Source organism: Rattus norvegicus, chromosome 19, assembly GCF_021556685.1.
Source record: "Rattus norvegicus strain SHRSP/BbbUtx chromosome 19, alternate assembly SHRSP_T2T, whole genome shotgun sequence".
Taxonomy (NCBI): Eukaryota; Metazoa; Chordata; class Mammalia; order Rodentia; family Muridae; genus Rattus; species Rattus norvegicus.
In genome coordinates, this window is record NC_141552.1 from 33,996,971 (window position 1) to 34,023,053 (window position 26,083).

General features: G+C 45.7%; 1 protein-coding gene and 1 long non-coding RNA gene across 9 annotated transcripts in view; one reads left to right on the forward strand and one right to left on the reverse strand.

Moving 5' to 3' along the window:
* Positions 1–288: 288 nt before the first annotated feature.
* On the reverse strand, positions 289–25,667 carry C19h16orf78 (similar to human chromosome 16 open reading frame 78). Of its 8 annotated transcripts, none has more exons than XR_015643576.1 (6): positions 25,360–25,667; positions 21,354–21,461; positions 20,662–20,785; positions 7,316–7,355; positions 3,844–4,096; positions 289–1,070 (listed from the first exon to the last, which is right to left on the reverse strand). XR_015643576.1 is itself a non-coding variant. In XM_087595345.1 (6 exons), exons 1-6 carry the CDS (start codon positions 25,504–25,506, stop codon positions 923–925), a joined length of 816 nt encoding a protein of 271 aa, XP_087451471.1. In that variant the 5' UTR covers positions 25,507–25,646; the 3' UTR covers positions 289–922. The 8 variants fall into 8 exon arrangements, 4 of the variants coding, with proteins under 4 accessions (XP_087451471.1, XP_087451472.1, XP_087451474.1 ...); XR_015643577.1 differs by having other exon boundaries at positions 2,560–4,096; positions 25,360–25,646; XM_087595345.1 differs by having other exon boundaries at positions 7,320–7,355; positions 25,360–25,646.
* The window catches only part of LOC102551322 (uncharacterized), a 43,490-nt gene continuing 40,865 nt past the window's right edge, over positions 23,459–26,083 (forward strand). Inside the window, exons 1-2 of the long non-coding RNA XR_015643585.1 lie at positions 23,459–23,682; positions 24,050–24,285. This is a non-coding gene — a long non-coding RNA (uncharacterized LOC102551322). The remainder of the gene's footprint in view (positions 23,683–24,049; positions 24,286–26,083) is intronic.

Here is a 26,083-nt window from a genome sequence, read left to right on the forward strand (position 1 = left end):
TCAAATCCCAGAGCTTGTGGGATGGAGCATCTGTACAACCAGATCTAGCTCTGTGGGCGGGACCTGGGGTCTTAGTGGACTCCAAGAAGAACCCAGAAAGCCATGAAACACACTTGGTAGGCAAAGGATAAATAATACAACCTGAATTGTCATAGTCCAGCATCTGCAGTGGCAAGGGCCAGCCTCTCATACCTGAGGAGGTGAGAGGAGGGAGAGGCAGGACAGAGATCGGGCCTGTAAGCCTCTGGCTAGAGTTCCCATGAGGGGAAGAAGAGACAACTCCTCTGGTTTCTTGGAGAAAGTGTTCATCAAAGGAAGGGATCATTTGCAGGTTAACTAAGGAGTCGTGTCAGTGAGCTGTATAGCAAATCGACCCTAAGCACAGTTAGGGCAGCAGGGGACTGGGACAGCAAGAGCAGTTATCATGAAGTCAGTTCTTGCAAGAGAGGAACTTCAGCCACCAACCTCAGGCCTATACACGAGGGCCAGTTCTCCATACGCCGATGTCCTTCAGAGGGCAGTGATAGGTGTCTCCAGACAGCTGCTCAACTTCTCCTAGGGACTTGAAGCCCCATTTTCTTGCTCAAGAAGAATTCTCTACTAAGAATTAACAAAAACTTTGTACTCCCTCTCCCCACTTTGGTGTTTTAGACAGGGTGTCATGGAGTCCCAAGCTGGCACTGAACTTGAACCCTCCATCCCCCTGCTTCCACCTGCATTGGAATACAGGCGAATGCCCTGCAAGGTTCCTCTAAGGGAGCTCTCTTCCCAGTTACAACCCAGTTGATGCAAAGTAAAGCTGAGGACAGAGCTGACATCAGCTAGTGGTGATGCATTTGACTTATTCGCTTGGTATGGTCTACAGAAACTAGCTAGCAGGGTGCTCAGCCTTCATGAGATGATTCTCCAGTGGGCAGTGCAGCTAGAGTGCTACACTTAATCGATGTCCGAATATCTTCTTTGCATCTATCTCGGCCTCCACCATGTGAGGGTGGATGTCCACATCCATCCCCGCATCCTTGCACAGCTTGATCAAGGTCTTGATGTTGTTCTTGGACAAACGCAGGTACCTTCAAGAGAAGGTAGGGAGAGGTGACAAGGAGCTATAGGACCCAACTTTCACTCAAAAGGGATTGGTGTAGGAGCCTGCACCTTTAATCCCAACATCCTGGAAAGCAGAGACAGGCAGATCTCTGTGAGTTTGAGGCTAGCCTGGTCTACATAGTAAATTCCAGGACACTCAGTGCTACACAGGGAGACCTGGTCTCAAAAACAAAAACAAACCAGAAATAAACAAAAAACCAAAACAAGCAAAGAAACAAAAGAACTAGGTGAGGCAAAGGGGTTGGCTTTAAGCAGGAGGCCAGGCAAGAGACCTTGGCCTGGCTCCTCTGTGTGTGTGTCCCTGAAGAGTAGTACCCTGAGGATGGCAGAGGAGATAGGGGCTCCTGGTGCTGTAACTCTTGGAAATCAACCTGCCAGGCATCACCCTGGCTATTACCAAAGAAGACAGGCTAACTTTCATCGATTCAGCCGTGACACTCAGCTCAAAGTCCCTGGAAGTCAAGAGAAGCTAAGCTATGGAAAGACAGGTGTTCATCTGGGAAATGGGGTGATCCATTCAGAGCGACAGCCAGGTACAGAATGGCCACCCTGTTTGGAAGATTCTGTTAGAATGGCGTCAGGAGGGAAGAGGACGTGGCTAACGTGGCGTGGGGAATGTGTGAGAGGGTGGATCGTGGCGTCTTGCACACTGCTTGCAGGCAGTGAATCTGAGCCGAGGCTGGAGGCCCTTGAGTGTGTACACACAGAGTTTCAGGAGCAGGCATGCATGCCCTTCCTTAATACACACACAGTTAAACAATGAGGCCATTGATTTAAAGTGTTTTCTAAAGCCTTGTAATCCTGCCTTCTGCTGAAGAGTGAAATTGATCCCATCTGTGCTTTGGGGTCCAGACAGAGTTCCTTATTCCACTGCCAACCTTGACCTTGGGGCCAACTTTATATTTAATTACTTCATTTATCTAGTTATATCGGGACAGGATCTCATTCTGTAGCTTAGGTGACCTCAAGCACAAAATCCTCCTGCCTCAGCTCCTGAGTGCTAGGAGTATGTTACTCTGCTGACTTCTTGGCCCCAGCCTCCATAGAGGGTGGATGCTACTAGCCACCTGCTGGCTGGTTCTGGGTGACAAGGGGGAGCTGTATTGCTCTCATCTGGCTTTCTGCTATGCCTGTGCCTGTGCCTGTGCCTTTGCCTGTGCCTGTGCCCGTGCCATGCCTGTGCCTGTGCCTGTGCCTGTGTCTGTGCCATGCCTGTCCCTGTGCCTGTGCCTGTGCCCGTGCCATGCCTGTGCCTTTGCCTGTGCCTGTGCCATGCCTGTGCCTGTGCCTGTGCCAGTGCCATGCCTGTGCCTGGGACCTCTTGGGCTCTGAACTGCCTTTGCTTATGGCTCTAGTCCTCCCCTCCCAGGACAGTCTGCCAGGGTGGTGGGGTGACCAGCACTTTCACATGTGGCTTCTTAAGACCCCACTGCACCATCTTCACCCTGGTCTTACATGCCTTCCCAGTGACATCACGGATGTCATCTGTCTCCATGCTCCTGCTGTCAGTGGGAAAGAAGCCTCCATTATGGAACCAGGCACGCTTAGAGCAATACGGTTTCTTGTTCTTCTAAGGGTGTTGCTTCTCATTGCCATTCCCGCCGCTTCTCTGAGTCTCCAGGAGCAATGGGGTAGCACTGGTTGGTTTCTAGGCCCTGAGGGCAACTTTCACCTAAGATGGTTACATTGCTGCCAGCTTGGTGAGAGTGACCCTGTTATCCTGTTGCCTTGACTCCTCCGCTAAGGGTTTTAAACTTCGCCTGGCAGGTAAGGATGCCATTGGCCTGGAGTGTTTTCAGAGTAGAGAACTGGCTATGAGGTATGGATGGAGAAGAGTCAAGAGGTAGGTGGGGCTTGTGGCTCAGTGGTGGGACATTGCCTGGCTCCTGCAAGGCCCCGGGTTCCATTCCGGCAGTGAGGCAAGAAGAGGGTAAGTTGACAGCTTATGGTTGTCTTGGGAATCTAACCCCCAAACACCTCAGGCCACGGGGGACAGTGACGCTGTGAGAAATGTCCACCGTAGGATCTGCTGTTTGACTCCTGGGTGCTCCAGTTGATGGCACAGTTTGGGGAGGTCGAGGAGGGAGTGGTCTCAGTAGAGGAAGTGCATTATTCAGGGGATGGGGGGGTGCTCTGAGAAAGTCTCACCCTACTTCTAGTTTGCTTGAGTTTGAAGACATGAGCTCCCAGCTTCTCGTTTCTGCTGACAGGCCTGCTGCTTCTGAGCTCGCCAATGTTCTTCCCTGCCACTAGGGAACTATCCCTCTGGAGCTAAACACCCAAAGAATCTCCTTCTCATCTAAGTTGCCTTGGTAGTGGTGTTTGCATAGCAACAGAAGAGTAACCAATGTGGACGAAGTTCTCCAAGCTCACCAGAGTAAAGGAACTCAGGGCAGTTTTCTTTGTGAGCAGAAGGCCACGGACAACCTGCATTGTCCTTCCGACGAATCTCTAGAGCTTCTGCCGTGAAGCAAACGGGAAGTGCGAATTTCCAGAGGCAAAGCCCAAAATGTCAGCCCCCACCTGGCTGTCCACCAGGGGAATTTGAATAGGAGTAAATACGTTACTCATAGCCTCTGGCAGGAAAGACTGCTGGGGAGCCAGGTAAGGCTGGGCTGGCCCCCTCCATGTCTGGGCACGTGTCCAGAGCCCACTGACCTAGGTCTGCCCTCTCCATGTTCAGGCACACATTCACACACTGCTGTCTTGGGCCAGCCCGTACACCCCAGTGCTCCTCACCGGCAGCTCAGCACCTCCTCTGGCTTCAGCATCTTGGCGCTCTCCATCTTGGGCTCGAGGCCCTTCTCCATGAGGCTCTTCAGCTTGCGTTCATAGTTGTTGTCAGGAGCCTTGCTTGACCATTCTCTCAGGAGGCCTGCCCTCCGGCTGCCAAACATACTGTCCTGAAATGCGGGATCTATAGTGCTTTGTCTTCGGAAAGAACTTACCCGACTGTTGGTTTCTAGGGCTATGACATCCTTGATGTCTATGTCTGAAATTAGAAGATGCCCCCCAGGAAGTTAGATCACAGGAGAGGTGAGACTTGGGTGGGGAAGGGTGGTGGTAATGAGCACGGTGGAGCTAAAAGAATGGACCCTTCACAGGGGATGGTCTCGGCAAGATCTCCTGCAGGGCTGCACTTGACTTTAGCCCAGCATCCCTTCTCACACCCTTCCCAACTGCCTTCCTGCTCGACTTCCTTCTGCCCCTTTCTTTGAATCTTTTCTGTCTTCCCTCCCCCAGAGGATGGTTATCTAACAGGAATTAACCCAGAAGAAGAAATCAGAAGAGAGAAGAGTTGAGCTGGTTGAACCACCCCTTTCATAGGGGTTGCATAGCGAATGTCCTTCATTATGATTCACAACTGCAGCAAAATTAGTTATGAAGTAGCAATGAAAATAATTTTATAGTTGGGGAGGTCATTGCAACATGAGGAACTGTATTAAAGGGTTGCCTGGTATCAGGAAAGTTAAGAACTACTGCTCTCCATATTTTGCAGAATTACCAAAGGGCACACTGTCTACTCATTCCATGTCTACTTGCCGTGATTGGTGCAGAGCAAAGTCTATCACTTCAAAAATATGTCATCAGTTAGAATGCCTTGAGTTTTGCAAATAGTTTGGAGGAATGAAAGTATCTTCCTCCCAGTTTATAAAAACTACATATTATTCTTGGCACAATGCACTTGACCGTCTAAACGGTAAGGGTGGCAGGCTGAAGCCATACCCGTTTTGGTCTAGATTTTTTTTTTTTAAGGTTTATTTATTATATATAACTACACTGTCGCTGTCCTCAGACACACCAGAAGAGGGCACCAGATCTCATTACAGATGGTTGTGAGCCACCATGTGGTTGCTGGGAATTGAACTCAGGACCTCTGGAAGAGCGGTCAGTGCTCTTAACCACTGAGCCATCTTTCCAGCCCTGGTCTAGGCTTAAATTAAAGTGACTTTGGTGTCCCATCATTTCCAATGAGATTGGCCAGTTTCATTTATTTTCTAATTTTTGTTAATAAGATCTCTTGGTTTTACAAATGGCTTCTTTTGTCTAATGATACCAGTGTGCGACTTCTCCCTTAGTTGGTGGCTGTGAGTACTGACTATTCAGGGTCCCTCACCCACCAAATGTGGCCTGCTCAGTCATGGAGTGCTAGTGTTTACTTCTGACACTGGGGTGTTTGATGTATTGTCACAGGTTAGGTATATTTGCAATGTATTTTTAGCATTCCTCGCATCTGTATGACTGTGAGCTTGTCGTAGTGCTTTCTGGCATAATGTTATGGTAGAGTTATAACGCTTTGTTAAGTGAATGCCAAGGTGTCCGGGTTTACATGATCTGCAATGCTAGAGCGGCAGTGGGCTATCTGTCCTTCACAGGCCAACACCAACCCGCTTTCATATGGCTGCACTCTTTATAACAGCGGAGATGCAAAAGGCTTAAAGCATGCAAGTGCTCTCGGTCTGAGCACGTGGATTTTTCCTTATGTTTTCTTGTTTCATGACACCTTCCTGTTAGTCAAACTTGCTTTTCCAGGAAGCATTGTATTTGGCTTCCCTGCTATCTATCTATCTATCTATCTATCTATCTATCTATCTATCTATCTATCTATCTATCTATCTATCTATCTTACTAATCTCACCTAGGATTTACTCTCTCTCTTACATAGTGATTCTTTTGGTACTTACTACGGTATAAAAATCCAAGTTACCACTCTTATTGTTTGCTTTATGTAGGCAAGAGCCATTAATTCTGTACTTTGTTCTTTGTGTCGGTTTCTCTGTGTAGAGAGGGGTTGGAGTCAAATAGGCTTACTTGTATGATTAGTTATTGATATGTGGGTAATTTTGTTATGCGTTTCTTAGTCTCTTTTTTTAAGTTGAAGAGTATCTTTTACTTCTCATGATTATTTTAGGACAAGATAGATCTCTCTAAAATCCTTATGTTTTAGGAAGCTGAAGAGATGTCTCCCCGTTTAAAATTCTGTATTACTTTTGCAGAACACCCAATGTCCGGTGACTCACAACCATCTGTGATTCTAGCTCCAGGTATCTGACACCTTACAGCCTCTGAAGACACTGTTCACACGTGCAAAAAACCACACTCAAATACGTGTGTATATACATATGACAAATTAAACATTTAAAAATAAACAAAATTATATCTTATGCTTCTAAGTGAAAGCTTTTTTTCTTTTGTTCTGGCGAACTATACAGGTGATGTTGACACACAATTTAAGATTTACACTGTTTAGATGTGAGCCTACAGCGTCTCTATACTGCACGGCTGAAGCCTCTGACTGACTGACTGAAAGGTTCTCTTGGATTCCTTCTGTGGTCTCTACTCAGTTGCATTTTTGCTTGTGGTTGTAGAAGGGTCTTACTGACCCTTTAATCTTTAAGAGTAGCTATCTCGGGGTTGGGGATTTAGCTCAGTAGTAGAGCGCTTGCCTAGGAAGCGCAAGGCCCTGGGTTCGGTCCCCAGCTCCGAAAAAAAGAACCAAAAAAAAAAAAAAAAGAGTAGCTATCTCAGCTTCTTCCTAGTCTGGGCTACCTCAGCTTATTTGCATTCCCTTGTTTTTATCTCCACCTTAGCCTCTGCTTCCATTTATTTTTTTTAATCATTCAGTTTTAAGGATGCCTCTGAATTTTGACTCTGAAATCCACTCTTTCCTTACTGATAGAATTGCTTTCTTCTGCGGCATTTCCTGCAGACAGATGCCTATGGCCGTGCATTTCCAAACTCGCAGATACTAGTCACCCTGATGCAATGATGGTGTGTTTGGTGGGGGTGGGGCTTATAAGTTGTGGACTTTTTTTGTGTCACCTAAAGCGGCTTTGAGCATCAAAAGTTGCTCGACCACCAGGTTGACTCTTTTCTCCTCATGAGATTCTCCTCATAAGCTTCCTTGTGAGTGTTCATGTTTTAAAACATCCAGGAATCTTTCCAGGCTAGCCCTATATCCCATGGGTCCAGACTCTCTGTGGATTGAACAGAGAGTGACAACTTAGCTGGATACAAAGGAGCCTTAGAACAAACACTTCATGCCTCATCTGGTGTTCTGGCCTGTGGCTGGTCCCTGACAAGGTGGCTGGGTTGGGTGGCCTCAGCCGTTTCTGCTTGGGCATGGTGGGGTTGGTGCTATGTTCCAGGAAGGGGGCACCTGTCACGGTGTCCCTCTGAAAATCAGGGATTTCAGAGCAACAACATATACTTTCCTGTGATCTCTGAGGCTCTTCTGGATCCAGATGCACCTAGAGAACAGCAACACTATTAAAGGTTACAGCAATCCAAGGGCTTTCTTTGGGGGGTGGAGGGGGTCACTCTAGTTTCGCAACCATTATCATATACATTTAGCTAGAGAGCAAACTAAAGGTCATGCACCGGAGACCCCATTTCTAATTCATGGCGAGCCTATGGTGTGAACCCAGATGCCTTTCCCTGAAGCCTTTCCTGACCATTGTTTTGGGGGAAAATTATCCCCACTTCTGGAATATAACTGAGCAGAAAAGTTAGACTTTTACTGGGCCACATCTGGGACTTGAGTGACTATTCGTGTTGACAAAGGGTGTGTATGTACGGCTGTCATTCTTAGCCTTTCCCATTAGAATGGACACCCTTGACCTTGAGAGCTGCAGAGTCCATATAGGTGCGCCCAAGGAGGGTGGCTGCTAGAAGCCTCTTGTTACTGGTATTTGGACTTCACCACGATCTTGGTCATGGAGTATGTTTCACGTTTTTCAAGGAGCTTTCTCTGACTTCTATCCAGGGCGACCATTCTAAAATTCAAACCCAACCTTGTAGTTCCCTTTTTAAATCACTCAGTGGCTTGCTGTTTTATTTTAAACAGGGTTCTCTTCTGGAAAAGTCAATGGGAGATTTACTTTCAGCCAAAAATAAACCTGGACATTGTGAGAGACCACAGCATTCAGACTTTGAATAACAGGAGGCACAAGGCGTTGAGAAGAAAAGATGTATGCTCCATGATTGTTCAGGTTGCAGCAGGAACATCTATTCAGGTTAATACAGGGAGAGCTCCCCCAAGTTGAGTAAGTGTGGACCATGTATGGAAAACCAGGCAGCAACAGGAGATGTCTCTCTAGCCTGTTGCAGATGGTTGAAAAGCTTCTTAGCTCAGTGTTGATCAACCAGTGCAGGAAAGGATGAGGCATAGCAGTAGAAATGGCAGCTTAGTGCAAGAATGTACCTATATTTGGGAGAGGGAGTCTCATGTAGTCTAGGATGGTCTTGCTGCTATGTAGAGGATAGCCTTAGATTTCATATCTTCCTGCCTCCAGCTCTCAAATCCTGGGATTACATGTGTGTTCCATCATGCTTGGTTCTATGTGGTGGTTCTGAGGATTGAATACAAGACTCTGTGGATGTTAGGCCAGCCCCCTACTGGTTAAGCCACACCCCGAAGTCTAGAAATGTCTATTTAAATGTACCGTTATGCTCACCAAGACATGAGCAAGCAAGGGGGTGGGGGCACAGAAGATTCAAAGTGACTCAAATTGAAGTTGCAGATAAGAGTGTTTGAAATGAGTCTCTATGGGAGCAACACCAGACTGGGCGTTGCAGACCAAGACAAGAGGTTTGGGGGCGTAGCCTCAGAGATGATACAAAATGACTCATGGAGAGAGAGAAGGCTGAAAGATGAAACTAGAGACCTGAGGAACTTCATGTGTGGTTAGGGTGTCTGGAAGACGGAGAAGAGAGTAGGAGAATAAGAATATAAAATAATGGTTAAAACTGGGCAAAACTGATAAAATGCAGAAACCAAGGAACTCCACAAACCTCAAACACAAGTGTATTAAGCAAATGACACTGAGGGTCACCACTGGGCAACCTCTTAAAGGAAGACCTTGAAAGAATGCCTAGGGATGAGGTGTTCCAGGATTCAGAGGCCAGCCAGCTTCCAGATTCCCACTGGCAACTCCGAATTCAGCAGGGGAGGGGCTGGTAGAGACCTGGGACAAGAAAGACCCCCCATCCCCACAGCCAGGACCACACAAAGACCTTTTTGGATGCACAAAGGCTGCAAGATCTTACACTCTTTTTCAGAGCTGTTAAAAGAAAAGCTAAGGGAAGGGAGATGACTCCAGGCAAAATTCTGGATCTATGCAAAGGAATGAAGAACACTTGGAATGCAGGTAAACGTGTGTGTGTGTGTGTGTGTGTGTGTGTGTGTGTGTGTGTGTGTGTAATCCCAACAATGCACTGTGAACTTTTCACATGGGAGAGTTATGGTACTGGCAACACAACATGATGGGGCAAGGCATGGAAATGTCTTCTCATAGGTCCCTTATGGGGGCAGGAAGAGAAGAGGACTGTGAGAAGTGAGGTGCAGGCTCAGGACAGCGTGACAGGGTTATAGATGACAAACCAAGAAAGAGGAGACAGGAACAAAATCACCCACAGGGGTAGAAGTAAAGGGAGAAGGCAGGGATAGAACTGGAGAGAAACAGATACCCGAAACAGCAGTTTGTAGACCCAGCCACACCAGCAATACCAATGTGCTCATTTAACGCAGCGTACTTTGTATTGCTTTGTTGAGATATAATTGACAGATAATCTTGCTTGTATTTAAAGTTCATACGATGATAATTTGATGTACTTGTGAATTGGAATACAACTAAGGCCATCATGTTAACGCATCCAACAGCATACTTACACTCTGTGTAGCTGCTGGTTAAGCTCAATTCTCTTAGAAAGTTTGAAGTGTGTAAGACTGTCTTGGGCAATAGTGTAACAAGCTCAAGCAGGTCATGCGGGGCTGCTAACTACACTGACTTTAAATACATTGTATTAGATCTCAACTACACCTCTAGTTACATTGACTATAAATATATTGTATTAGATCTCAACTACACCTCTAGTTACACTGACTATGAATACATTGTATTAGATCTCAACTACACCTCTAGTTACACTGACTATGAATAAATTGTACTAGATCTCAACTACACTGTTAACCACACTATGAATACATTGTATTAGATCTTAACTACACTGCTAACTACACTGACTCCTTTATATATTTTAATGTATGAATATAGTATATAATACAGAAATATGCACACAATAAATATTAAAATATATTATAAACATATGCAATAAAATATAGACACATGCATGATATAGGCATGTAGGCATATATATTACACAAACATATATATATACATACACACACACATATATATACACACATACATACACACACATATATATGTATGTGTATATATATATAATGTATATATATATATTTATGATTTACTAGAATGGCTTACAGGCTGTGGTCTAGCTAATCCAACAATGGTTGTCTACCCATGGAAGGTTCAATAATCTAATAATTCAGTCCATGAAGCTGGATGTCTCAGTTGGTTTTCAATATACTTCAAAATCCTGAGGAAGTAGTCTCTAATGCTGATGAAGGAATGAACTTGCTAGCAAAATTGAGAGCAAACAGGCAAAGGTTAAAAGCTTCCTTCTTCTGTGTCCTTTATATAGGCTGTGACCAGGAGGTGTGACCCAGATTAAAGGTGGATCTTTCCACCCCAAAAGATCTGGATTAAAAGTATATCTTCTCACCTCAAAGATCCAGACTAGAAGTGGGTCTTCCAACTTCAAACGATTGAAGAAAAAAGCTGGCACGTCTTCCCAGTCATTTCGATTTTAGTTTATTCTGGACATCGTCACATTGACAACCAATAACAGCTATCACAGCTCTTGATAGGAATGAGGTGATATTCTTGGTGAATTTGGCTTCCCTTCCCTTATGACTAACGGTTCTGAGCCTGCTCTTATGGGCTTGACTTTTATCTGTGTATCATCTTTGAGAAAACATTGTTTGCCAATTATTTACCTATATTTAAAAACGTTTGGGCTCCTGCTGTTGCCCATGAGTTCACTGCATGTGTGGATTTATTTAGTCTTTTGGCACTGTGTACATCCCTGAGGAAATTAACAGAGAACGAATTTAACTTTTGGTGAATGGCTTCAGGCAGTCTATGGTCAGCTGGTTCCACTGTTTCTGGGCCTGTGGTCAATGGAGCCTGGGTTGGAGCATCCCTGGAGAGCAAAGGAGGTCTCAGGACCTCTGATGTCCGGCTCCAACAGCTGGGATCAAGCCTTCACCACACAAGTCTTTAGGGGCCACTTTATCTCTAAAGCACAGCAGATATCAACTCTCCCCTGACAGACAGGTTGCTAACACTCCCTCCCTCCTGGTGTTATTTACTTTTGCAGATTCAGTTTGCTGCACAGATGCCTTTTAACACGGTCCTTTGGTTTATATCTCCAATTTATTAACTGTGTGTGTGTGTGTGTGTGTGTGTGTGTGTGTGTGTGTGCACGTGTGATCATAAAGTCGTTGCCAAGACCAGTGTTAAAGCGTTTCTCCCTGTGTTTAATTACAGAAGTTTGATAAGTTTCAGATCTCACAGTTTAATCTTCAACCTACTGAATTCTTTGCTTTTGAGTTTTGAGGATTTTGAGTCACGGGGTGCATTCCTTTGTGTATGTTTGTCCATTTTCCCAGTGCCATTCACTGCATGGATCATTCTCTCTTGTACGTTCTTGGCTCCCTCGTCACTGACTGTACGTGTGGGATTGTTCCTAGGCTGTGTCCTATTGTTTTGACGTCTCTGTTTTTAACCTGTTTGTCACATTGCTTTGGTTACTACAGCTTTAGAGAATAGTTTGAGATCCGGAAATCTGGTTCTTCTGACTTTTTTCTTCTTTCTTACTATTTCTTTGTGAAAAATCCAATGGGAATTTTGACAGATCTTATAGGCCATGTTGGATAATGTAGAAAATCTGAGAGCATGTTTTCCAATCTGTGAGCCAAGGTCCCTTGTCATTCATCTGTGGCTTCAGCACTGTCCTCTGGTTTTCAAAGCATCTGTCTCTTACCATCTAAATATTTTATTGTTTGGATGCCAGTATAAATGTTAGTCTTGGAAACTTCTTTATCAGGGCCTGGGGAGATGGCTCAGTGGATAAGGGTTCTTACAGTCAGGTTCCCAGCACACACAACTTACAACTGCCAATAACACCAACTCCAGGGGGTCTCATGGTCTCTTTTGGCTTCTCTAGGCACCACACACATTTAGGCATACAAGCACACCACACACACACACATACAGACACACAGACACACACATAGACACACACGCACACACATACATGAAAATAAAATCATAAAAATTTTCTTGTTAAGAAATGGCAATAAATATGTTTGTTGAAGTAAGCCAGGCTAATAAATACAAGCGTTTTCTCTCATGTGGATGCTAAATTGTGTGTATGTGTGTGCGCACACATAAGTTTATTTATGTTTAAATAAGAGTGAAATTAAGTGTGGAAGCATCTGGGGAAAGCAAGGAAAGGGTTAATGAGGCCAAAATACACGAGACAGCTGAGTATTTGTGAATACGTGAATTGCCGTGCGTGATGAATGCCTGCCAGGAAAAGAGAAATAAAATCAATTTTAATCTGTTTAACTTTAATTTGCTCATGAATTCTGTTGTGTCTTGTTTGTTTTTGAAGTCTTTAAAGCTTTGTGGCTATGGCATCTAAAAACAAATGACTTTATTTCTTCCTCTCTAGTCTTGGTCTCTCGTATTTCTTTTTCTCTCCTAATTGCTCTGGCCAGGGCATCCAGTGTCAAGGGCTAGTGGCCACCCTTGCCTAGTCCTTCATCTCAGGGTTTCACAGTGAGTGTGACGTCAGCTGTAGGCTTGTCATGTGTGGTCTCTGCTCTGCTGAGGTGAATTTCCTAGGGTTTATTGAGCCCGTGAACCGATGTTGAATCCAGACAAAAACTTCTGACCTGATTTCTGCTCGTGCAGCACACTCTGTGTGTGGATTTTCCTGGGTTGAGCATCCTTTTCATGTCAGGGGTGGCTTGTGCTTGGTCATTGTGGTACAGTCATTCTGGTGTGGTGCTAGACTTAGCTAGATTCAGCTGCTACCACGGGTACTGGCCTGTGAGGTTCTTTTTCCTGCAGTCTTTTTAATCTAACGTTGGTATCAGGAAATGGGGGTCCCTTGTAAATAGGCTTGGGAATATTCTCTGACCTCCGATGTTTAGAAAAGCTCGAGAAGGATTGGTGTTGACTCTCATCTAAACATTTGATGGGGCTCCCCGTGAAGCCATCAGGTCCGGGGCTTTTAATTGATGGGTTTTTGATTTTGATTTAATCTCCTTCTATTGGTTTGATTCTTTATGATTCCATTTTGACAGGTTTCGTTTTTCTAGGGTTGGCTTTCCTTCAGATAGTGACTCATCGCTATGCAGTCAATTCTAACAGTGCCTTCTATCCTTTGCCCTCCTGCGGCTTCTGCAATGTAGACATTTTTATTTACAAAGTCATTTTTCTTTTCTGTCTGGCTAGAGATTTATCAATTGGCCACCTCGTTGAAACATCAACTGTCAGTTTCATTGGCCATTTTATTGTCTGAGAGTCTACACAATAATATCTTTATTATTTATTTTGTTCTGTTAGCATGAGCTTAGGGTTTTTATTATTATTTTTATTTACTTGCAATTTTCTATTTCTGTAGGGCACCTCCTGTAGTCATGGACATCATGAATGCAGTCCCAGGCCACCCTCTGCTCCAGCATGTAGGGCTTCCCCTCTCACAGCTCCAGTACCTTTGGACTTCTGGGCTACCCTGACTGTTCACCACTGGCCATTTTCCTTTGAGTCTGGTTGAATGCAGGGAAGACATTGTCATGAATCTGAGGCCTGATGTGTGCTCTCTCCTGGAGAGTGCCCATCCTTCTCGAGAAGCATGCACAGCGGCTGCTGTCAGACAGACGGACGTTCTGTGTGTATCTGTTAGGTCCACTGGTCGTTTTTCCAATCTGCTGTTTCCCCGATTGATTTTCTGTCCGGTTGATGTATCATTTCCCCTCTCTCAGTTATTGAGTCCTCTACTATTATTGTCTTGCTATTTATTTCTGCTTTCAGTGCCGTTAACATTTGTTTTATCCATTCGGGCGACCCAAGGTTGGATGCATAGATATTTACAACTGTTGGGTCTTCTGATGAGTTGACCTCCTCACTGATGTACAGTAACCTTCATGGTCTATCTCACCTGATGCCAGTACAGCCAACTCCTGCCTTCCCCATTTACACAGAGAATCTTTCTTCTGGCCCTTTATTTTCAGCCCACATGTGTTTTTAAAAGTTCAAACGTGTCTCTGCGGTCAGCATAGCTAGATTTTTAAGCTTTCCAGCTCTTCTATTTGGATTAGCGAATGCTATAGTTTGCACGTGCCCCTCAAATTCACATTGGAAACGTCATCCTTGATAGGGTGGTATCGGGAAAGTGGGTTGTTGGGGGGCTGCCTGACTGATATTGCCGGGAAAGCATATTGTTGTGTAACGAGTCCATTCTCCACACTTCCTTTCCTGAACACACTAGCTTCCCTTCACCGTCAACTACTTATGATAAAGCACAAAAGTCCTTGGCAGGTGCCACCGCCAGCATAGCCATGAGCCTTGTATTCTCCAAAGTGAGGTAAATACGCCTTTCTCTTAGCCTGTGTACGGCATTGTCACAGCATCACAAATGGATTGGGGAGACTTTCCTTCTTTGTTTAAAGGCAAGGGTTTACTGTTGCTGCGCTGTCTCCCATGACTTGCATGCTTTCGGTTTCTTTCCCCGTCCTCCCGTTTGTCACTGCATGACGTCCTGCAGTGGTGTTTTGACTCCTTTCTCTTAACACCTTGCATATTGACTACAAGTTTTTCTTCTGTGGCTGCCATGAGGCTTACTCGAACCACGTGACACTTACCACATCCTATTTTAAGCTGGTAGCAGTTAGCCTTGATGGCATAGAAATGGCTTCCATTTGTGGCGCTAGGCATTGGATTTTGGCCTCCTGTTCTAGGCAAGGTCTCTACCCCTGAATAAACCTCCAAGCCCACAATTTAAAAAAATTTTAATCTTGTGTATTCATAAGCAAAGTGGTATAGTTATAGTTTTTTCTAAATATATTTAAATTATTAATCTTTTGGGGAAAGTAATAACCCCAGTTCATAATTATAAATAGCTCGGAAAATTTGCTAGAGGGCATACAAGGTAACAAACAGATGATTCACAATGCACTCGCAAAATATTTTGGTAAATTCCACAATTAGTGTAAATGCGTACCAATATTATACAGTCAATTATAAAAGACAAAAAAAATTTAAAAACTTTTGCCCTTACTAGATATATCTCATAGTTAGAGCTTTTAAGGTGTTTGATTTTGGGGATACAGGCATACCTAGTAGCTAAGAGCACATCTCGCAGAGGACCTGAGTTGGTTCCTGGAACCCAAAATCAGGCGGCTCCGAAGTACCTGTAGTTCCAGGAGATCTAACACTGGCCTCCTCGGGTACCTTTACTCATGTGCACACACCCACATACAGACTACACACCACAAAGTGTGCATAATTAAATCTAAAAAACATGTGTTCTTTTGAATATGGTTTATATAAAGCCATTTTATCACATTACAAGCATTATGACGCCACAGAATTCTGAGTTTGACTACAATTAGTTACCAGGGAGAATGTGACATTCATTAGTTTGTATGTCATTAATACATATCCTCTTAGTTCTGTTGAGAAACACTCTTCTCGTTGTAATACAGATGAACTCCCTCCAGTTTTGCCTGTTTGAGAAAATACTGACTGCCCTCACCCCCTTTTCTCTGAGTCAGGATCCCATGCAGTCTAGGCTGGCTTTGAATTGTGACTCTGCAAGTTCAGACCCTGAGCGCTGGGACCACAGGTGTGTGCCGTCATGTCTGCTTGTCTCTTCCATTTCTAAAATACAGCTTTCACTTGGTTAGTATTTGAGGGTGTCAGGTGTCCCTTCTTTCAAAATTTTGAGTATGTCATTACCTGTGTCCTGATCTACAGCATTTCCATTGAGAAATTTAGTCTTTTGGAAGCTCTCTCTGTGTGAAAAGTCACTTTTCTGCCTTTTTTTTTTTGCTTAGACTTGGGATTTAATGTGTCTTGGTATAGATGTTTTGGGGGCCTCATGAATCTGGAAGATTTCCTCTCCCCTCTCCCCAAATTATGGAAGTTTCCATTCATTCATTCATTCATTCATTCATTCATTCACAGACAAGGTGTCTTCAGGCCTTGACTACCCTGAAACTTTGTAGACTAGGCTAGCCTTAGGTTCACGGAGATCACCTACCTCTGCCTGATGAGTCTTGGGATTAAAAGTGCACACCACCATGACCATGCTGGTTCACTTATTCCTTAGATGATCTTCCTCTGGTCTTTCTTCTCTTTCTTGGACAGCCACGATGAGTGTATTATTCTTTTTTTATTGAAATTATTTTGTCCCTCACTGGATCATAGGTGTCTTTGAACTGAGGCATCTTCTGTTTGATCGGCTGGGCTGTCAGAGTGCTCACTGCAGGTCTGCTTTCAGACAATGTGATCTTCAGACTTTTAGATTTCCTGTCTTTTTTTAAAAACGCGATTCTGATCATGTTTTCCTCTCCCTCATCACAGACCCATCCCAGATCCTCCACACCCATCCAAGTCCATGTTCTCTCTCTCTCTCTCTCTCTCTCTCTCTCTCTCTCTCTCTCTCTCTCTTTCTCTCTCTCCCCCCTCTTTCTGTCTGTCTCTCTCTTTCTCCCTCTCTCCCCCTCCCTCATTTCGTCCCTCCCTTGCTCCCGCCCCCTCTAGATATCAAACAAGCAAAACCAAATAAACAGAAAACCCAGAATTTAAAAAAAAACAAAAAAATGCATAAGAAGTGCACACATGTGCACACGCACGCGTGAGAGCACAGACACACCACCGCTACCGCCACCACCACCACCGCTACTACCACTCAAACAGAACTCATAAAAACACAGGAGCAGAAACCGTAACATACAAAAGCAAAAGAGCAGCAAATTCCAAGACAAAGCAACAAGTATAAGACAACAAACAAACAAAACCCAGAAATAAACAACCACCACAGACCTCCAAGAACACCATGGAATTCATTTTGTGTTGATGAATCTACTCCTGGCATGAAGTTTTCTCCTAAGTGTGGTCTAGGTACCCAGTAAGACTTCACTGGAGACAACTTCTTTTTCTTTTGCAAATGGTTGTCAATTGGAGATGGCTTCTTGGTTAGGGATGGGACCTCATGTTATGTCCTCTTTCCCCTTTCTGCATTGAGACTCCACCTCGCTTGGACCTGTACAGGCCCTGTGCGTGCTACCACAGCCTCTGTGTCGGACCTGCCATGTTGGGAAGGCCTTGTTCCCTTGGTGTCCTCCATCCCCTCTGGCTATTCAAATCTTTCACCTCCTCTTCCATAAAGCTCCCTGAGCCCCGAGGAGAGGGATTTGATGGAGACATCCCATTTAGGAGTGAACTGAGTGGTCCAAGGCTCTTTGGGAACATTGTCCAGTCGTAGGTCTTTGTACCAGTTCTCATCTACTGGGGGATACTTCTCTGATGGTGGCTGCCTTATAGTTCATTAAGCTCTAAGATTGTTTTGAATTAGTTTTCAGTCAGTTCACTGATCTTCAATTCCTTTGTGCTAATTTACCCATCGCATGAGGTTTATTATTTTCTGTGGCAACGCTGTGAAGAAAACCACATTAAACACAAGCACACAAATTAGGAAGGTAAATGTGGCAGCCGAAACTGCAAGAGACTGGCTCAGCGGAGGAATAAGTGCGAATTAAGAGAACAGTGGGATAGGAAAAGGGAAGATAAACAGACGAAGGCATAAAGACAGGAGAAGCATCAGACCAGGCCATGTAGGTTGAAGGAGGAGGGTACCAAGAAGACGCTCTCCCTCTGCGTCAGCAATTGCACCGTCCTCTGAGGCGGGCAAAGCTTGTTGAGCCTGTGTAGTTCTGAGTAACATTGGGAGTTAGGCAGGTAACTGGCTCCATGCCTGATCTCCATCTTGTCTCCCAGTTCAGATCTTGCCTGCTCCTCTGAGGTAGCTTGCAAGACTGCACAGGAATATGTCTTTACTGTGGCTAAGCTCGGCCTGACTCAGTCCTGCATGCCAAGTGCGGACAGGGGCAGGTGCTTCTCTAATGCCTCCTAGCACCTGCTCCTCTGTTTGCATGGAACCCTTTACTGCCCTCTGGTGGCCACGGGCTGTTTCACACCAAAAGAAGCAAGAGATCTGCCTTAGGTGGTGAGAAAGTCAGCCTTCAGGGCTACATCTTGTACAGCGACGTGAAAACCATCACTCCACCGACAGGAGGTTCAGCTAGGGAAGAGACACATTTTGTTTAGGAAAATATCTTGATAGCACTCTTGAGGAGTGAGACAGAAGAAACAAAAAGCAGATTAAGTAAAAAGCCAGTGGCACTGCATGGGGTGGAGAGTGAGAGTTGGAGGCAAGGAAGGAGCGCCTCCAAGAAGTCTGACTGAGGAAGGACCCGGAAGCAGGCTTTTGCTCTCCGCTTCCTGCAAGCAGAGCTGGCAACGATGAACCCCAGGGCTTCCGGTTGTCTAACTCTAAACTCAGCCTGAAACTTTCAGAAAGCCCCAGGAAGCTTTCCCTCCTTCCAAGTGCAGCCAAGAAAGTCTTTGTGGGGCCAGGAGACAAAGGACTCTGAAGAATGAGAGTGGGGTCTCATGATCGGCCTGATTTGTTGGCGGCGAACCTCTGTGATGTGGATTCTTACCCTCGCTGCCCCCGGAAGTCTCAGGAAAGTCTACTCTCACACAAAGATTTCCTGGGAGGAGTCTGGGCAGAAATCACCACGGCAAGATTTCAGGAAGCGGTGGGATTCTGCTGGAAGCAAGATCTAAGGAAGCTCGTGAATCCAACAGGGCCAGCTCGGTGGTAACAGTGATCGCCGAGCCACAGAGCTCGGCTGGAGTACGGAGCTTCCGCCCCATCTTGACTTTATTTCTAATTAAGAATGTATATAGCGTTATATAATAAGAACAGTTAGAAGAGGTTCAAAGAAAGCAAACAGGGCTTCTATTACAATTCACTCACTTTTCCTGAGAGATAACATCTCATAACTGTAGTGCTACTTTGAGAATCCTGGGATTTTGATTTCTTTAAAAAGCACAGACATAGTCTAAGAACGTGCTTTCAGCTTAACCCCAGGTGTACGGAGGTGGGGCTGCTTTGGACTGTCCACAGCAGCTGCCCATGATTTGCCTCATTCTCTAGCAGAAGTGTAGCTTAGCCAGCCTCAGATAACGTCTGCAATTGTGTGGTATTTGGAATCCTGAGAACTTTTCAGAGAGTCCACAAATGGTCGGACCCCAGAAGTGGAGGAGGTGGTAACTGCTGGTCTTGGAGGGAGGTTGGTTGTGGTTTGTTAGTAGCTGTGTGGAAGAAGAAACAGAAAGAAATAAGATTCAGGGCTCTCTCTCTCTCTCTCTCTCTCTCTCTCTCTCTCTCTCCCTCTCTCTCTACACACACACATACACACACACACACACACACACACACACACACACACACACACACACACACAATTTCTTCTCTCCTATGTAGTGTTAGGGGAAGAAACCAGGGGGATAGGAAAAGAAGTACCCACAAAGTAGCAAAGATCAGCCACATAGAACCACAGGCTGTTTACCACAAGCAAGGTATCTATGGTTGTCCATTTGCATAGCTTCTTTGAATTAGATGAGTGTCCTGCCCATGTGCTCCTATAGGATCAACAATGTCCCACAATGCAACGTCTAGTGTCCCACAATGCTTTTAGCACTGCAGCCCTCAGAGAGATCCTCAGTCATACTGAACTGTGACAGACCAATTTGCACACCGTGGCTTTCGTGTACTTAATAGAAAGTTGGGGAAAGGATTTCCTTTGGGACACAGGGGGAACAACTTAGTGACCCCTGCTCTAGGCTCCCACCAACCTTCTACATGGGTAAGTAGAAATTCCACTTGCACCTTAAGCTTGTCTCCCATGAGACTAAGCACAACAAAAGCTCGATGTATCTGCTTCCCAACCCTTTACTGGCATTTCTTTGTGCCAGGCTGGTGATTTACAGGCCCCCCATCACTGCAGCCTCACAGCCACAATACAGAGAAAGTAGAGTTACTCTATCCTTTTCTATGTGGCTAACCTAGACCCAGAGCTGGGAGCATGGCCAGTATGATACAGATGAGTTGGTTATGGTGATGGAGCAGGACTGTGAACTGTAACCCAGGCCTGTTCCTCTGGGAATGCATACCACTGACAGATGTCAGGTCACCAGGATGGCACCTTCTGTAGTAGACAATGTCATGGTGTTTAGTTCAGGAAATGTGGAAGTCATGAAGGCATCGTCACTGAAATAGTTCAGGAGCATGTATCGCACTGTGCTGGATTCCTGGCAATACCTGAGGATAAGTAGAGCCCAACGACCATTCCCCTCCTATCCACAGTATGCCCGCATTGTCAAATGCCACCCTGGGTGATTCCCTAAGACCCCTGCAGATGCTGGTTTCTGGCTCCTATGGACACAGGCTGGATAGGCATAGATGATGCAGCTCTTCCACTGTCTCTTAGAAAGTGGACAAGGGGAGGTCAGTTCTGGTATCCCAGGGCCCATGTATTTTCCTTACCAGACTTCTTCATGTCCCTGCCGTAGGAGGTAGAGATTAAGCTCAGACGCTTGCCCTTCGTGTCAGTTTCACTCCCCTTGCGGGAACTGATGATGTCCTTCTTACTGACAGGGCGTAGGAAGCTCTTGGAAAGCAGGAGAGAAGTTATGCGCTTGTAGGGCCTTGCTCAGCGTCCTCTGACCCAAACTGAGAGGTTTCCACAGCTTGCTCAAGGGCCTGTCCTGAGCCCAGGAAGAGTTTAAGGGGGCAGACGTGCCCTCCATGTTGACTTACTGAGTTTTCACTTCCTTCCTTCCTTCCTTCCTTTCTTTCTTTCTTTTTTTTTTTTGAGATTTTACTTTTATTTCTCCTTGTCTCATAGGGGTACAATGTAGCCCGTGCTTGCAGGCAGGTCTGGGATACCCTCTAGGCAGAGGGCTAAGTGTTCCCATGGCTCTCCAAGCTCTGTCACCATGGAGTGTGGAGGGAAGTGTGTGGAGGAATGTGAGACGCTTACCCTTAAAGTGGACTTTAGGGAGGCAGGGGTTGTTGGTGAAGCTGCAAGGAGGATTTGTGTGCGTGTATGTGTGTACAGAAGACTCATCTGTTTTGGGGTGTCACTATGGGGCAGAGAGGTATCTTGGGGTCTTCATAAGTCGTGTGGTAGACGGCGTAGTAGGGCAGCAGCTGTGGGGAGGTGGAGAGGTGATTACCTTGTTGAAGGTCACTCTGCGGCTGCCTTTGTCTGGCTTCTTCTTGGTGCCTGTGGTTTTTTTGTCTGCACCCTTCTCTTCTGCACCCTTTGCCTCCTCTTTCTTTTTCTGAAAAGGCAGGATAAAGGGCTCTGCAGCCAGCCAGCCTGTGAGGGTTCCACCCACTGTCTCTAAACAGGAGGACCTTCCTGGCAAGTGGGAAGCCAAGTCTTAGTACAAATACTGTAGAGCCTCTTGTCTCATCACTGTCCCTTGGCCTCTGGACCACCCTGACATCTATCCCTTGTGTCTGTGACAAGACCCCAAAAGGACCCTGGATCCCCAGGAGCTGTCTTCCCTGCTCCCACTAGCAGATATGTTTGGCGTGTTTGTGGTGTGTGTGTGTGTGTGTGTGTGTGTGTGTGTGTGTGTGTGCTTACGTGTGTGTGCAGATACTTACTAATGCTGGTAAATGTGGGAGGCCACAGAAGTTGACCTTAATTTTGAGACAGTTTCTCACTGAACGTGGTTGGCTGGCCAGCAACTCCTCAGAACCTGTTCGCTTCTAGTCCCCTGTGCTAAGATTTAAGGGGGTCACCATGTCTGGCTTTTTATATGGATGGGTTCTGAGCTCTGCTCTTGAATGAGTAAGCTCTTTTTTTTTTTTTTTGCTTTTTTTAAAAAAAGATTTATTTATTTATTTTTATATGAGTACACTCTAGCTATCCACAGACACACCAGAAGAGGGCACTGGATCCCATTACAGATGGTTGTGAGCCACCATGTGGTTGCTGGGATTTGAACTCAGGACCTCTGGAAGAGCAGTCAGTGCTCTTAACCACTGAGCCATCTCTCCAGCCCGAGTAAGCTCTTGTGAAGTGAGTTGTCTGTGGCCTGTGATGGCTTTGCTGTTCCCTAGTGGGAGCAGAGAGGAGGGTTCTGGGAATCTCCAAGTTCCAATGGACAAAGAGCTTCTCAGAGCACTTTTAGGATAACAGTGCATGGGAAGTAGATGGTTCAGCCTTATCAAGGTGGGGAGAGGATGCTGAACTATCGTGGGAAAGATCAGGCTGACCGACTTCAGAGTATGCCACGTGTGGTTCCTAGGGTTGGATGGCCCAGGCTTTCATTTCTGGGTCACCCTGCCCAGTCACTTGGGTAGTGGATGCACTACCCTGAGCAAATGCCTGCTCTCTCTCTGGTTCAGTGTAGGATCCATGAACAATAACCGCTCTCTGGATGTGTCATGAAGACCCTGAGAGGGCAGTGATCTGATTGCTGAGCTGGCAAGGGGCACCAGAAGATCCAGGGTTATCTGTTTCAGTTTGGTTTCTATGGTTTTAATAAAACACCATGGCCGAAAGAAACTTGGGAGGAGAGCATTTATCTGTCTTATAGGTCCTGATCACAGTCTACCATGAAGGGAAGTCAGGGCCGAAACTCAAGCAGAGGTAGGAACTGATGTAGAGACCATGGAGGAATGTGGCTAATGGACTTGATTTCCCTGGCTCGCTCAGCCTGCTTTCTTAGAGCATCCAGAATCCTAGTGCCTAGGACTGACAACTGCCCACGGTGAGCTGGGCCCTCCCACCACAATCAATCAATAAAATGTCCCATGTACTTGCCTATGGTCTAGTCTGAAGGAGTCATTTTCTCAGTTGAAGTTGCCTCTACCCAGATGATCCTAGCTTGTTTCAAATTGACAGAAAAACTACTGGGCACAGTATTCAAGGCCAGGAGTCATAACGCTACCTTCCACGGAGGGCAGCTGGATCATGTCAGGATGATTTTGTATGGCTTAGTGGCCAAAGGAGTCAGAGTTTGGGCCAAGGCTGGGTGTGCAGGTGGAATAAGGGATAGGGTATTTCCTCCCCTAGGGCGCACTCTGGCACTCTAGAACCAGTGTCCCCACAGCAATACTCAGTTCTATACAGTAAGTTTGGGGGACTGCTGGGAATGTGATGACTTAGACCCCAGTGATGTGCAGATGACAGGAATTCAAAGTCCTCTGTGACCGAGATAATTCTGGATCTCAAGGGCTCATCAGCCCAAGTGCCCATGGCCGGCAGCATCATAATGAGTCTGGAAGGGAATTGTGCTGATCAGTCAGGACTGTCAACTTGACGGGACTGAGAGTCACCTAGGGGGTGACAGAGCACATCTGTGTGTGTGTGTGTGTGTGTGTGTGTGTGTGTGTGTGTGTGTGTGTGTGTCTGATATTTCCAGAGACAATCAGATGCCGAGGGATCTGACCCAGTCAAGATTCATCTCTTGATGAATTCATAACACAATGACTGAGCGGTGAAGAGAGTTGGGGGTAGGGCCCATTGGGAGCACTAGGTTCCTGGGGGTAGGTAGTAAGGGCAGAATCCTACCCTTCCCTTTCTGGTGCTTTTTCTTCTTCCTGCTGTCATAATGAGAACTGCTCTTCTTCATTGCACACACCCTATTACGAAGGCCTGAACTCACTGGAACCATGGCCCAAAGAAATCTTCCCTCCCTTAAGTTTCTGTTAGGTCTTGCCACAGTGCACAGGGAGCCAATTAATTAGGGACAAAGTCAGGGTTGCATGTGTGACCCAGTTGAAGAAGAATGGAGAACCAAGAGTCTCCTCCCATGAAAAACCTGTCACCCTTCTTCAGAAATCTAAATGCTTCTATGGCACATGGTGATAGATGGAGATTTGTGTTTTAAATATAAATTTGTTTCCTCTCTAGGTTTCAAATTATTTATACTGAAGCCACACACAAGGCAAGGAGGCAGAAGCACAAGAATATAATCTCTCTGAAAGGAGATGGGGACCTATTAACCTTGAAAAACAGAGTTCCCGAGACTGATACTGAATTTTAAGAGATCCAGCAACCAGTCCTCCACCACCCTCAACCCCAGATGATGGGACAGGAGGTTCTCAGAGGTCCTTCTGGCTGTATGAGAGGAGCGATCAAATGAACAGGTGAGCATCTGCTGAAAGCAGAGTATGGAACTGCAGAGAGATCAGAGGGAGCTGTGGGAAAGCTCACACTGACTAAATCTGAATTTGAGATATTGCCTCATCCTTTTCTAACACTGTGACTTTTGTTGACCTAGTTTCCTTGTTTTTAAGCTGGGGATAATCATTACCCTTGTCCATACAGCCTGGCTAAGGGAAGTTGCAGGACAGCACAGAGTAGCTACAAGGTGACTGCCATTCTTAGTCATGCTGTAGGCATCGATAAACTCTGGGACTGTAGGCTCTAGGATCCAAGCATCCTTTCTGCCTGGGAGATGTTGCATCTGAGTATCTTCAAAGAAGGTACCACCTTCTGTAGGACTGACTTCATTTTCATAGATGATGGGCCCAGGGGACCTAAGCTCTGAGGAAAACCAAGGCAAATTTGATATCTAAGAGTCCCAGAGAAAGAGGAATGGACTGGTGAGAGCAGCCCCTGAGGTGGGGGAAGAGGGAGGTATATTTTAGTAGGAGTCTCCATGTGGGAATAGTAGGAATGTAGGAAAATCAGTAGAAGGGGTCTTGTCCTCACATGGAGAACCCATAAGCCAATGTTCATGACTTTCTGAATCTGAGAGATATTAGCAATGTCCACAGTTTGATCTAACATAAGAGACTTCTTCCCCCAGACTCTGACTCAAGTGCTTTCTAGAGTGTCTACTTCAGATCTTTTGTATTTGAGCAACCTCTTTCTCTTTCCCTCTGAGATAGAAATCTGTTAGCTTCATCGTAAGATGAATGTAAATTTTCCATAGAGAAGCATCTTTCTCAAGGATCAGGAGCCATTCTCTAGATATGGTCACTAGTAAAGACTATGATGCTGTCTTTGATAGGATAGGAGGAGCCCAATCATGATGACTGCTGTTAGGAAACCAGGACAGCCTACTTATTATGGTGAGGCATCTCTCTTCTAGGACTTGCCCTCTGGCTTACTCCGGGGTTTAAAAAACGATCCCCCTTTGTTTGGGGGTGTTGAATTCTAACTCTCTTATTAGTAATTTAGCATACTCTTCCAGTACATTCTTCTACCAGACACACCTGAAGGGCTCGCTTCTTGCCCTGCCTCCGTTCCAGCCACTCCAGCACCCGGGTAAGGTCAGACATCCGTCTCTCCTCAGGTGTCCTCCAGAAGGACTTCCTCTCAGTGGGCATCAGATTCTCGGTGTCTTCTATCTCTTGTGTCATGTTGATATCTCAGCTATGCCCTACAGCAGAGTTTGTTTCTCTGGATCCCTGGGTTGGCTGGTGTGGGAGTCGGAGGCAGGACGTGCCTCTGGATGTAATGACAAAGGACAGAGGCAGGTAGCAAATGGATGTTGGCTGTAGAGATAGACAGTCAAGAGAGTGATTGTGAGGTCACCGTTGACTTAGTAACTGGTCCCTAGGTCAGGGGTCAGAGTGGAGGTAGGATGTAAACTACCTTCATGAGATCATGTCCTATCTCTGAGTTCCTCTTTCCCCTGCATTCTACTGTCTCTCAGTTCAAGTAATGTGAGATTTTTCCTGAGGCTATGTAACACAAATATCTATTCACCCAAGAGAAGGAACCAATGACAGACCAAAATAACAATTTTACCAAAGTTTAAATTAGCTAGCCAACGAGTTCTTTAGGTGTATGGGTGAGAATTTCCTTATAGGAGTGGGTAAGATTCACAGATAATTTGAATCACTAAAAGTCAAGCCCACCTCAGCACTTGTTTGTGACTGACAGCTCATAAGCATGGCAACCTGGAAGTTGCCTGCTCAACCCCTGGCAGGTTGT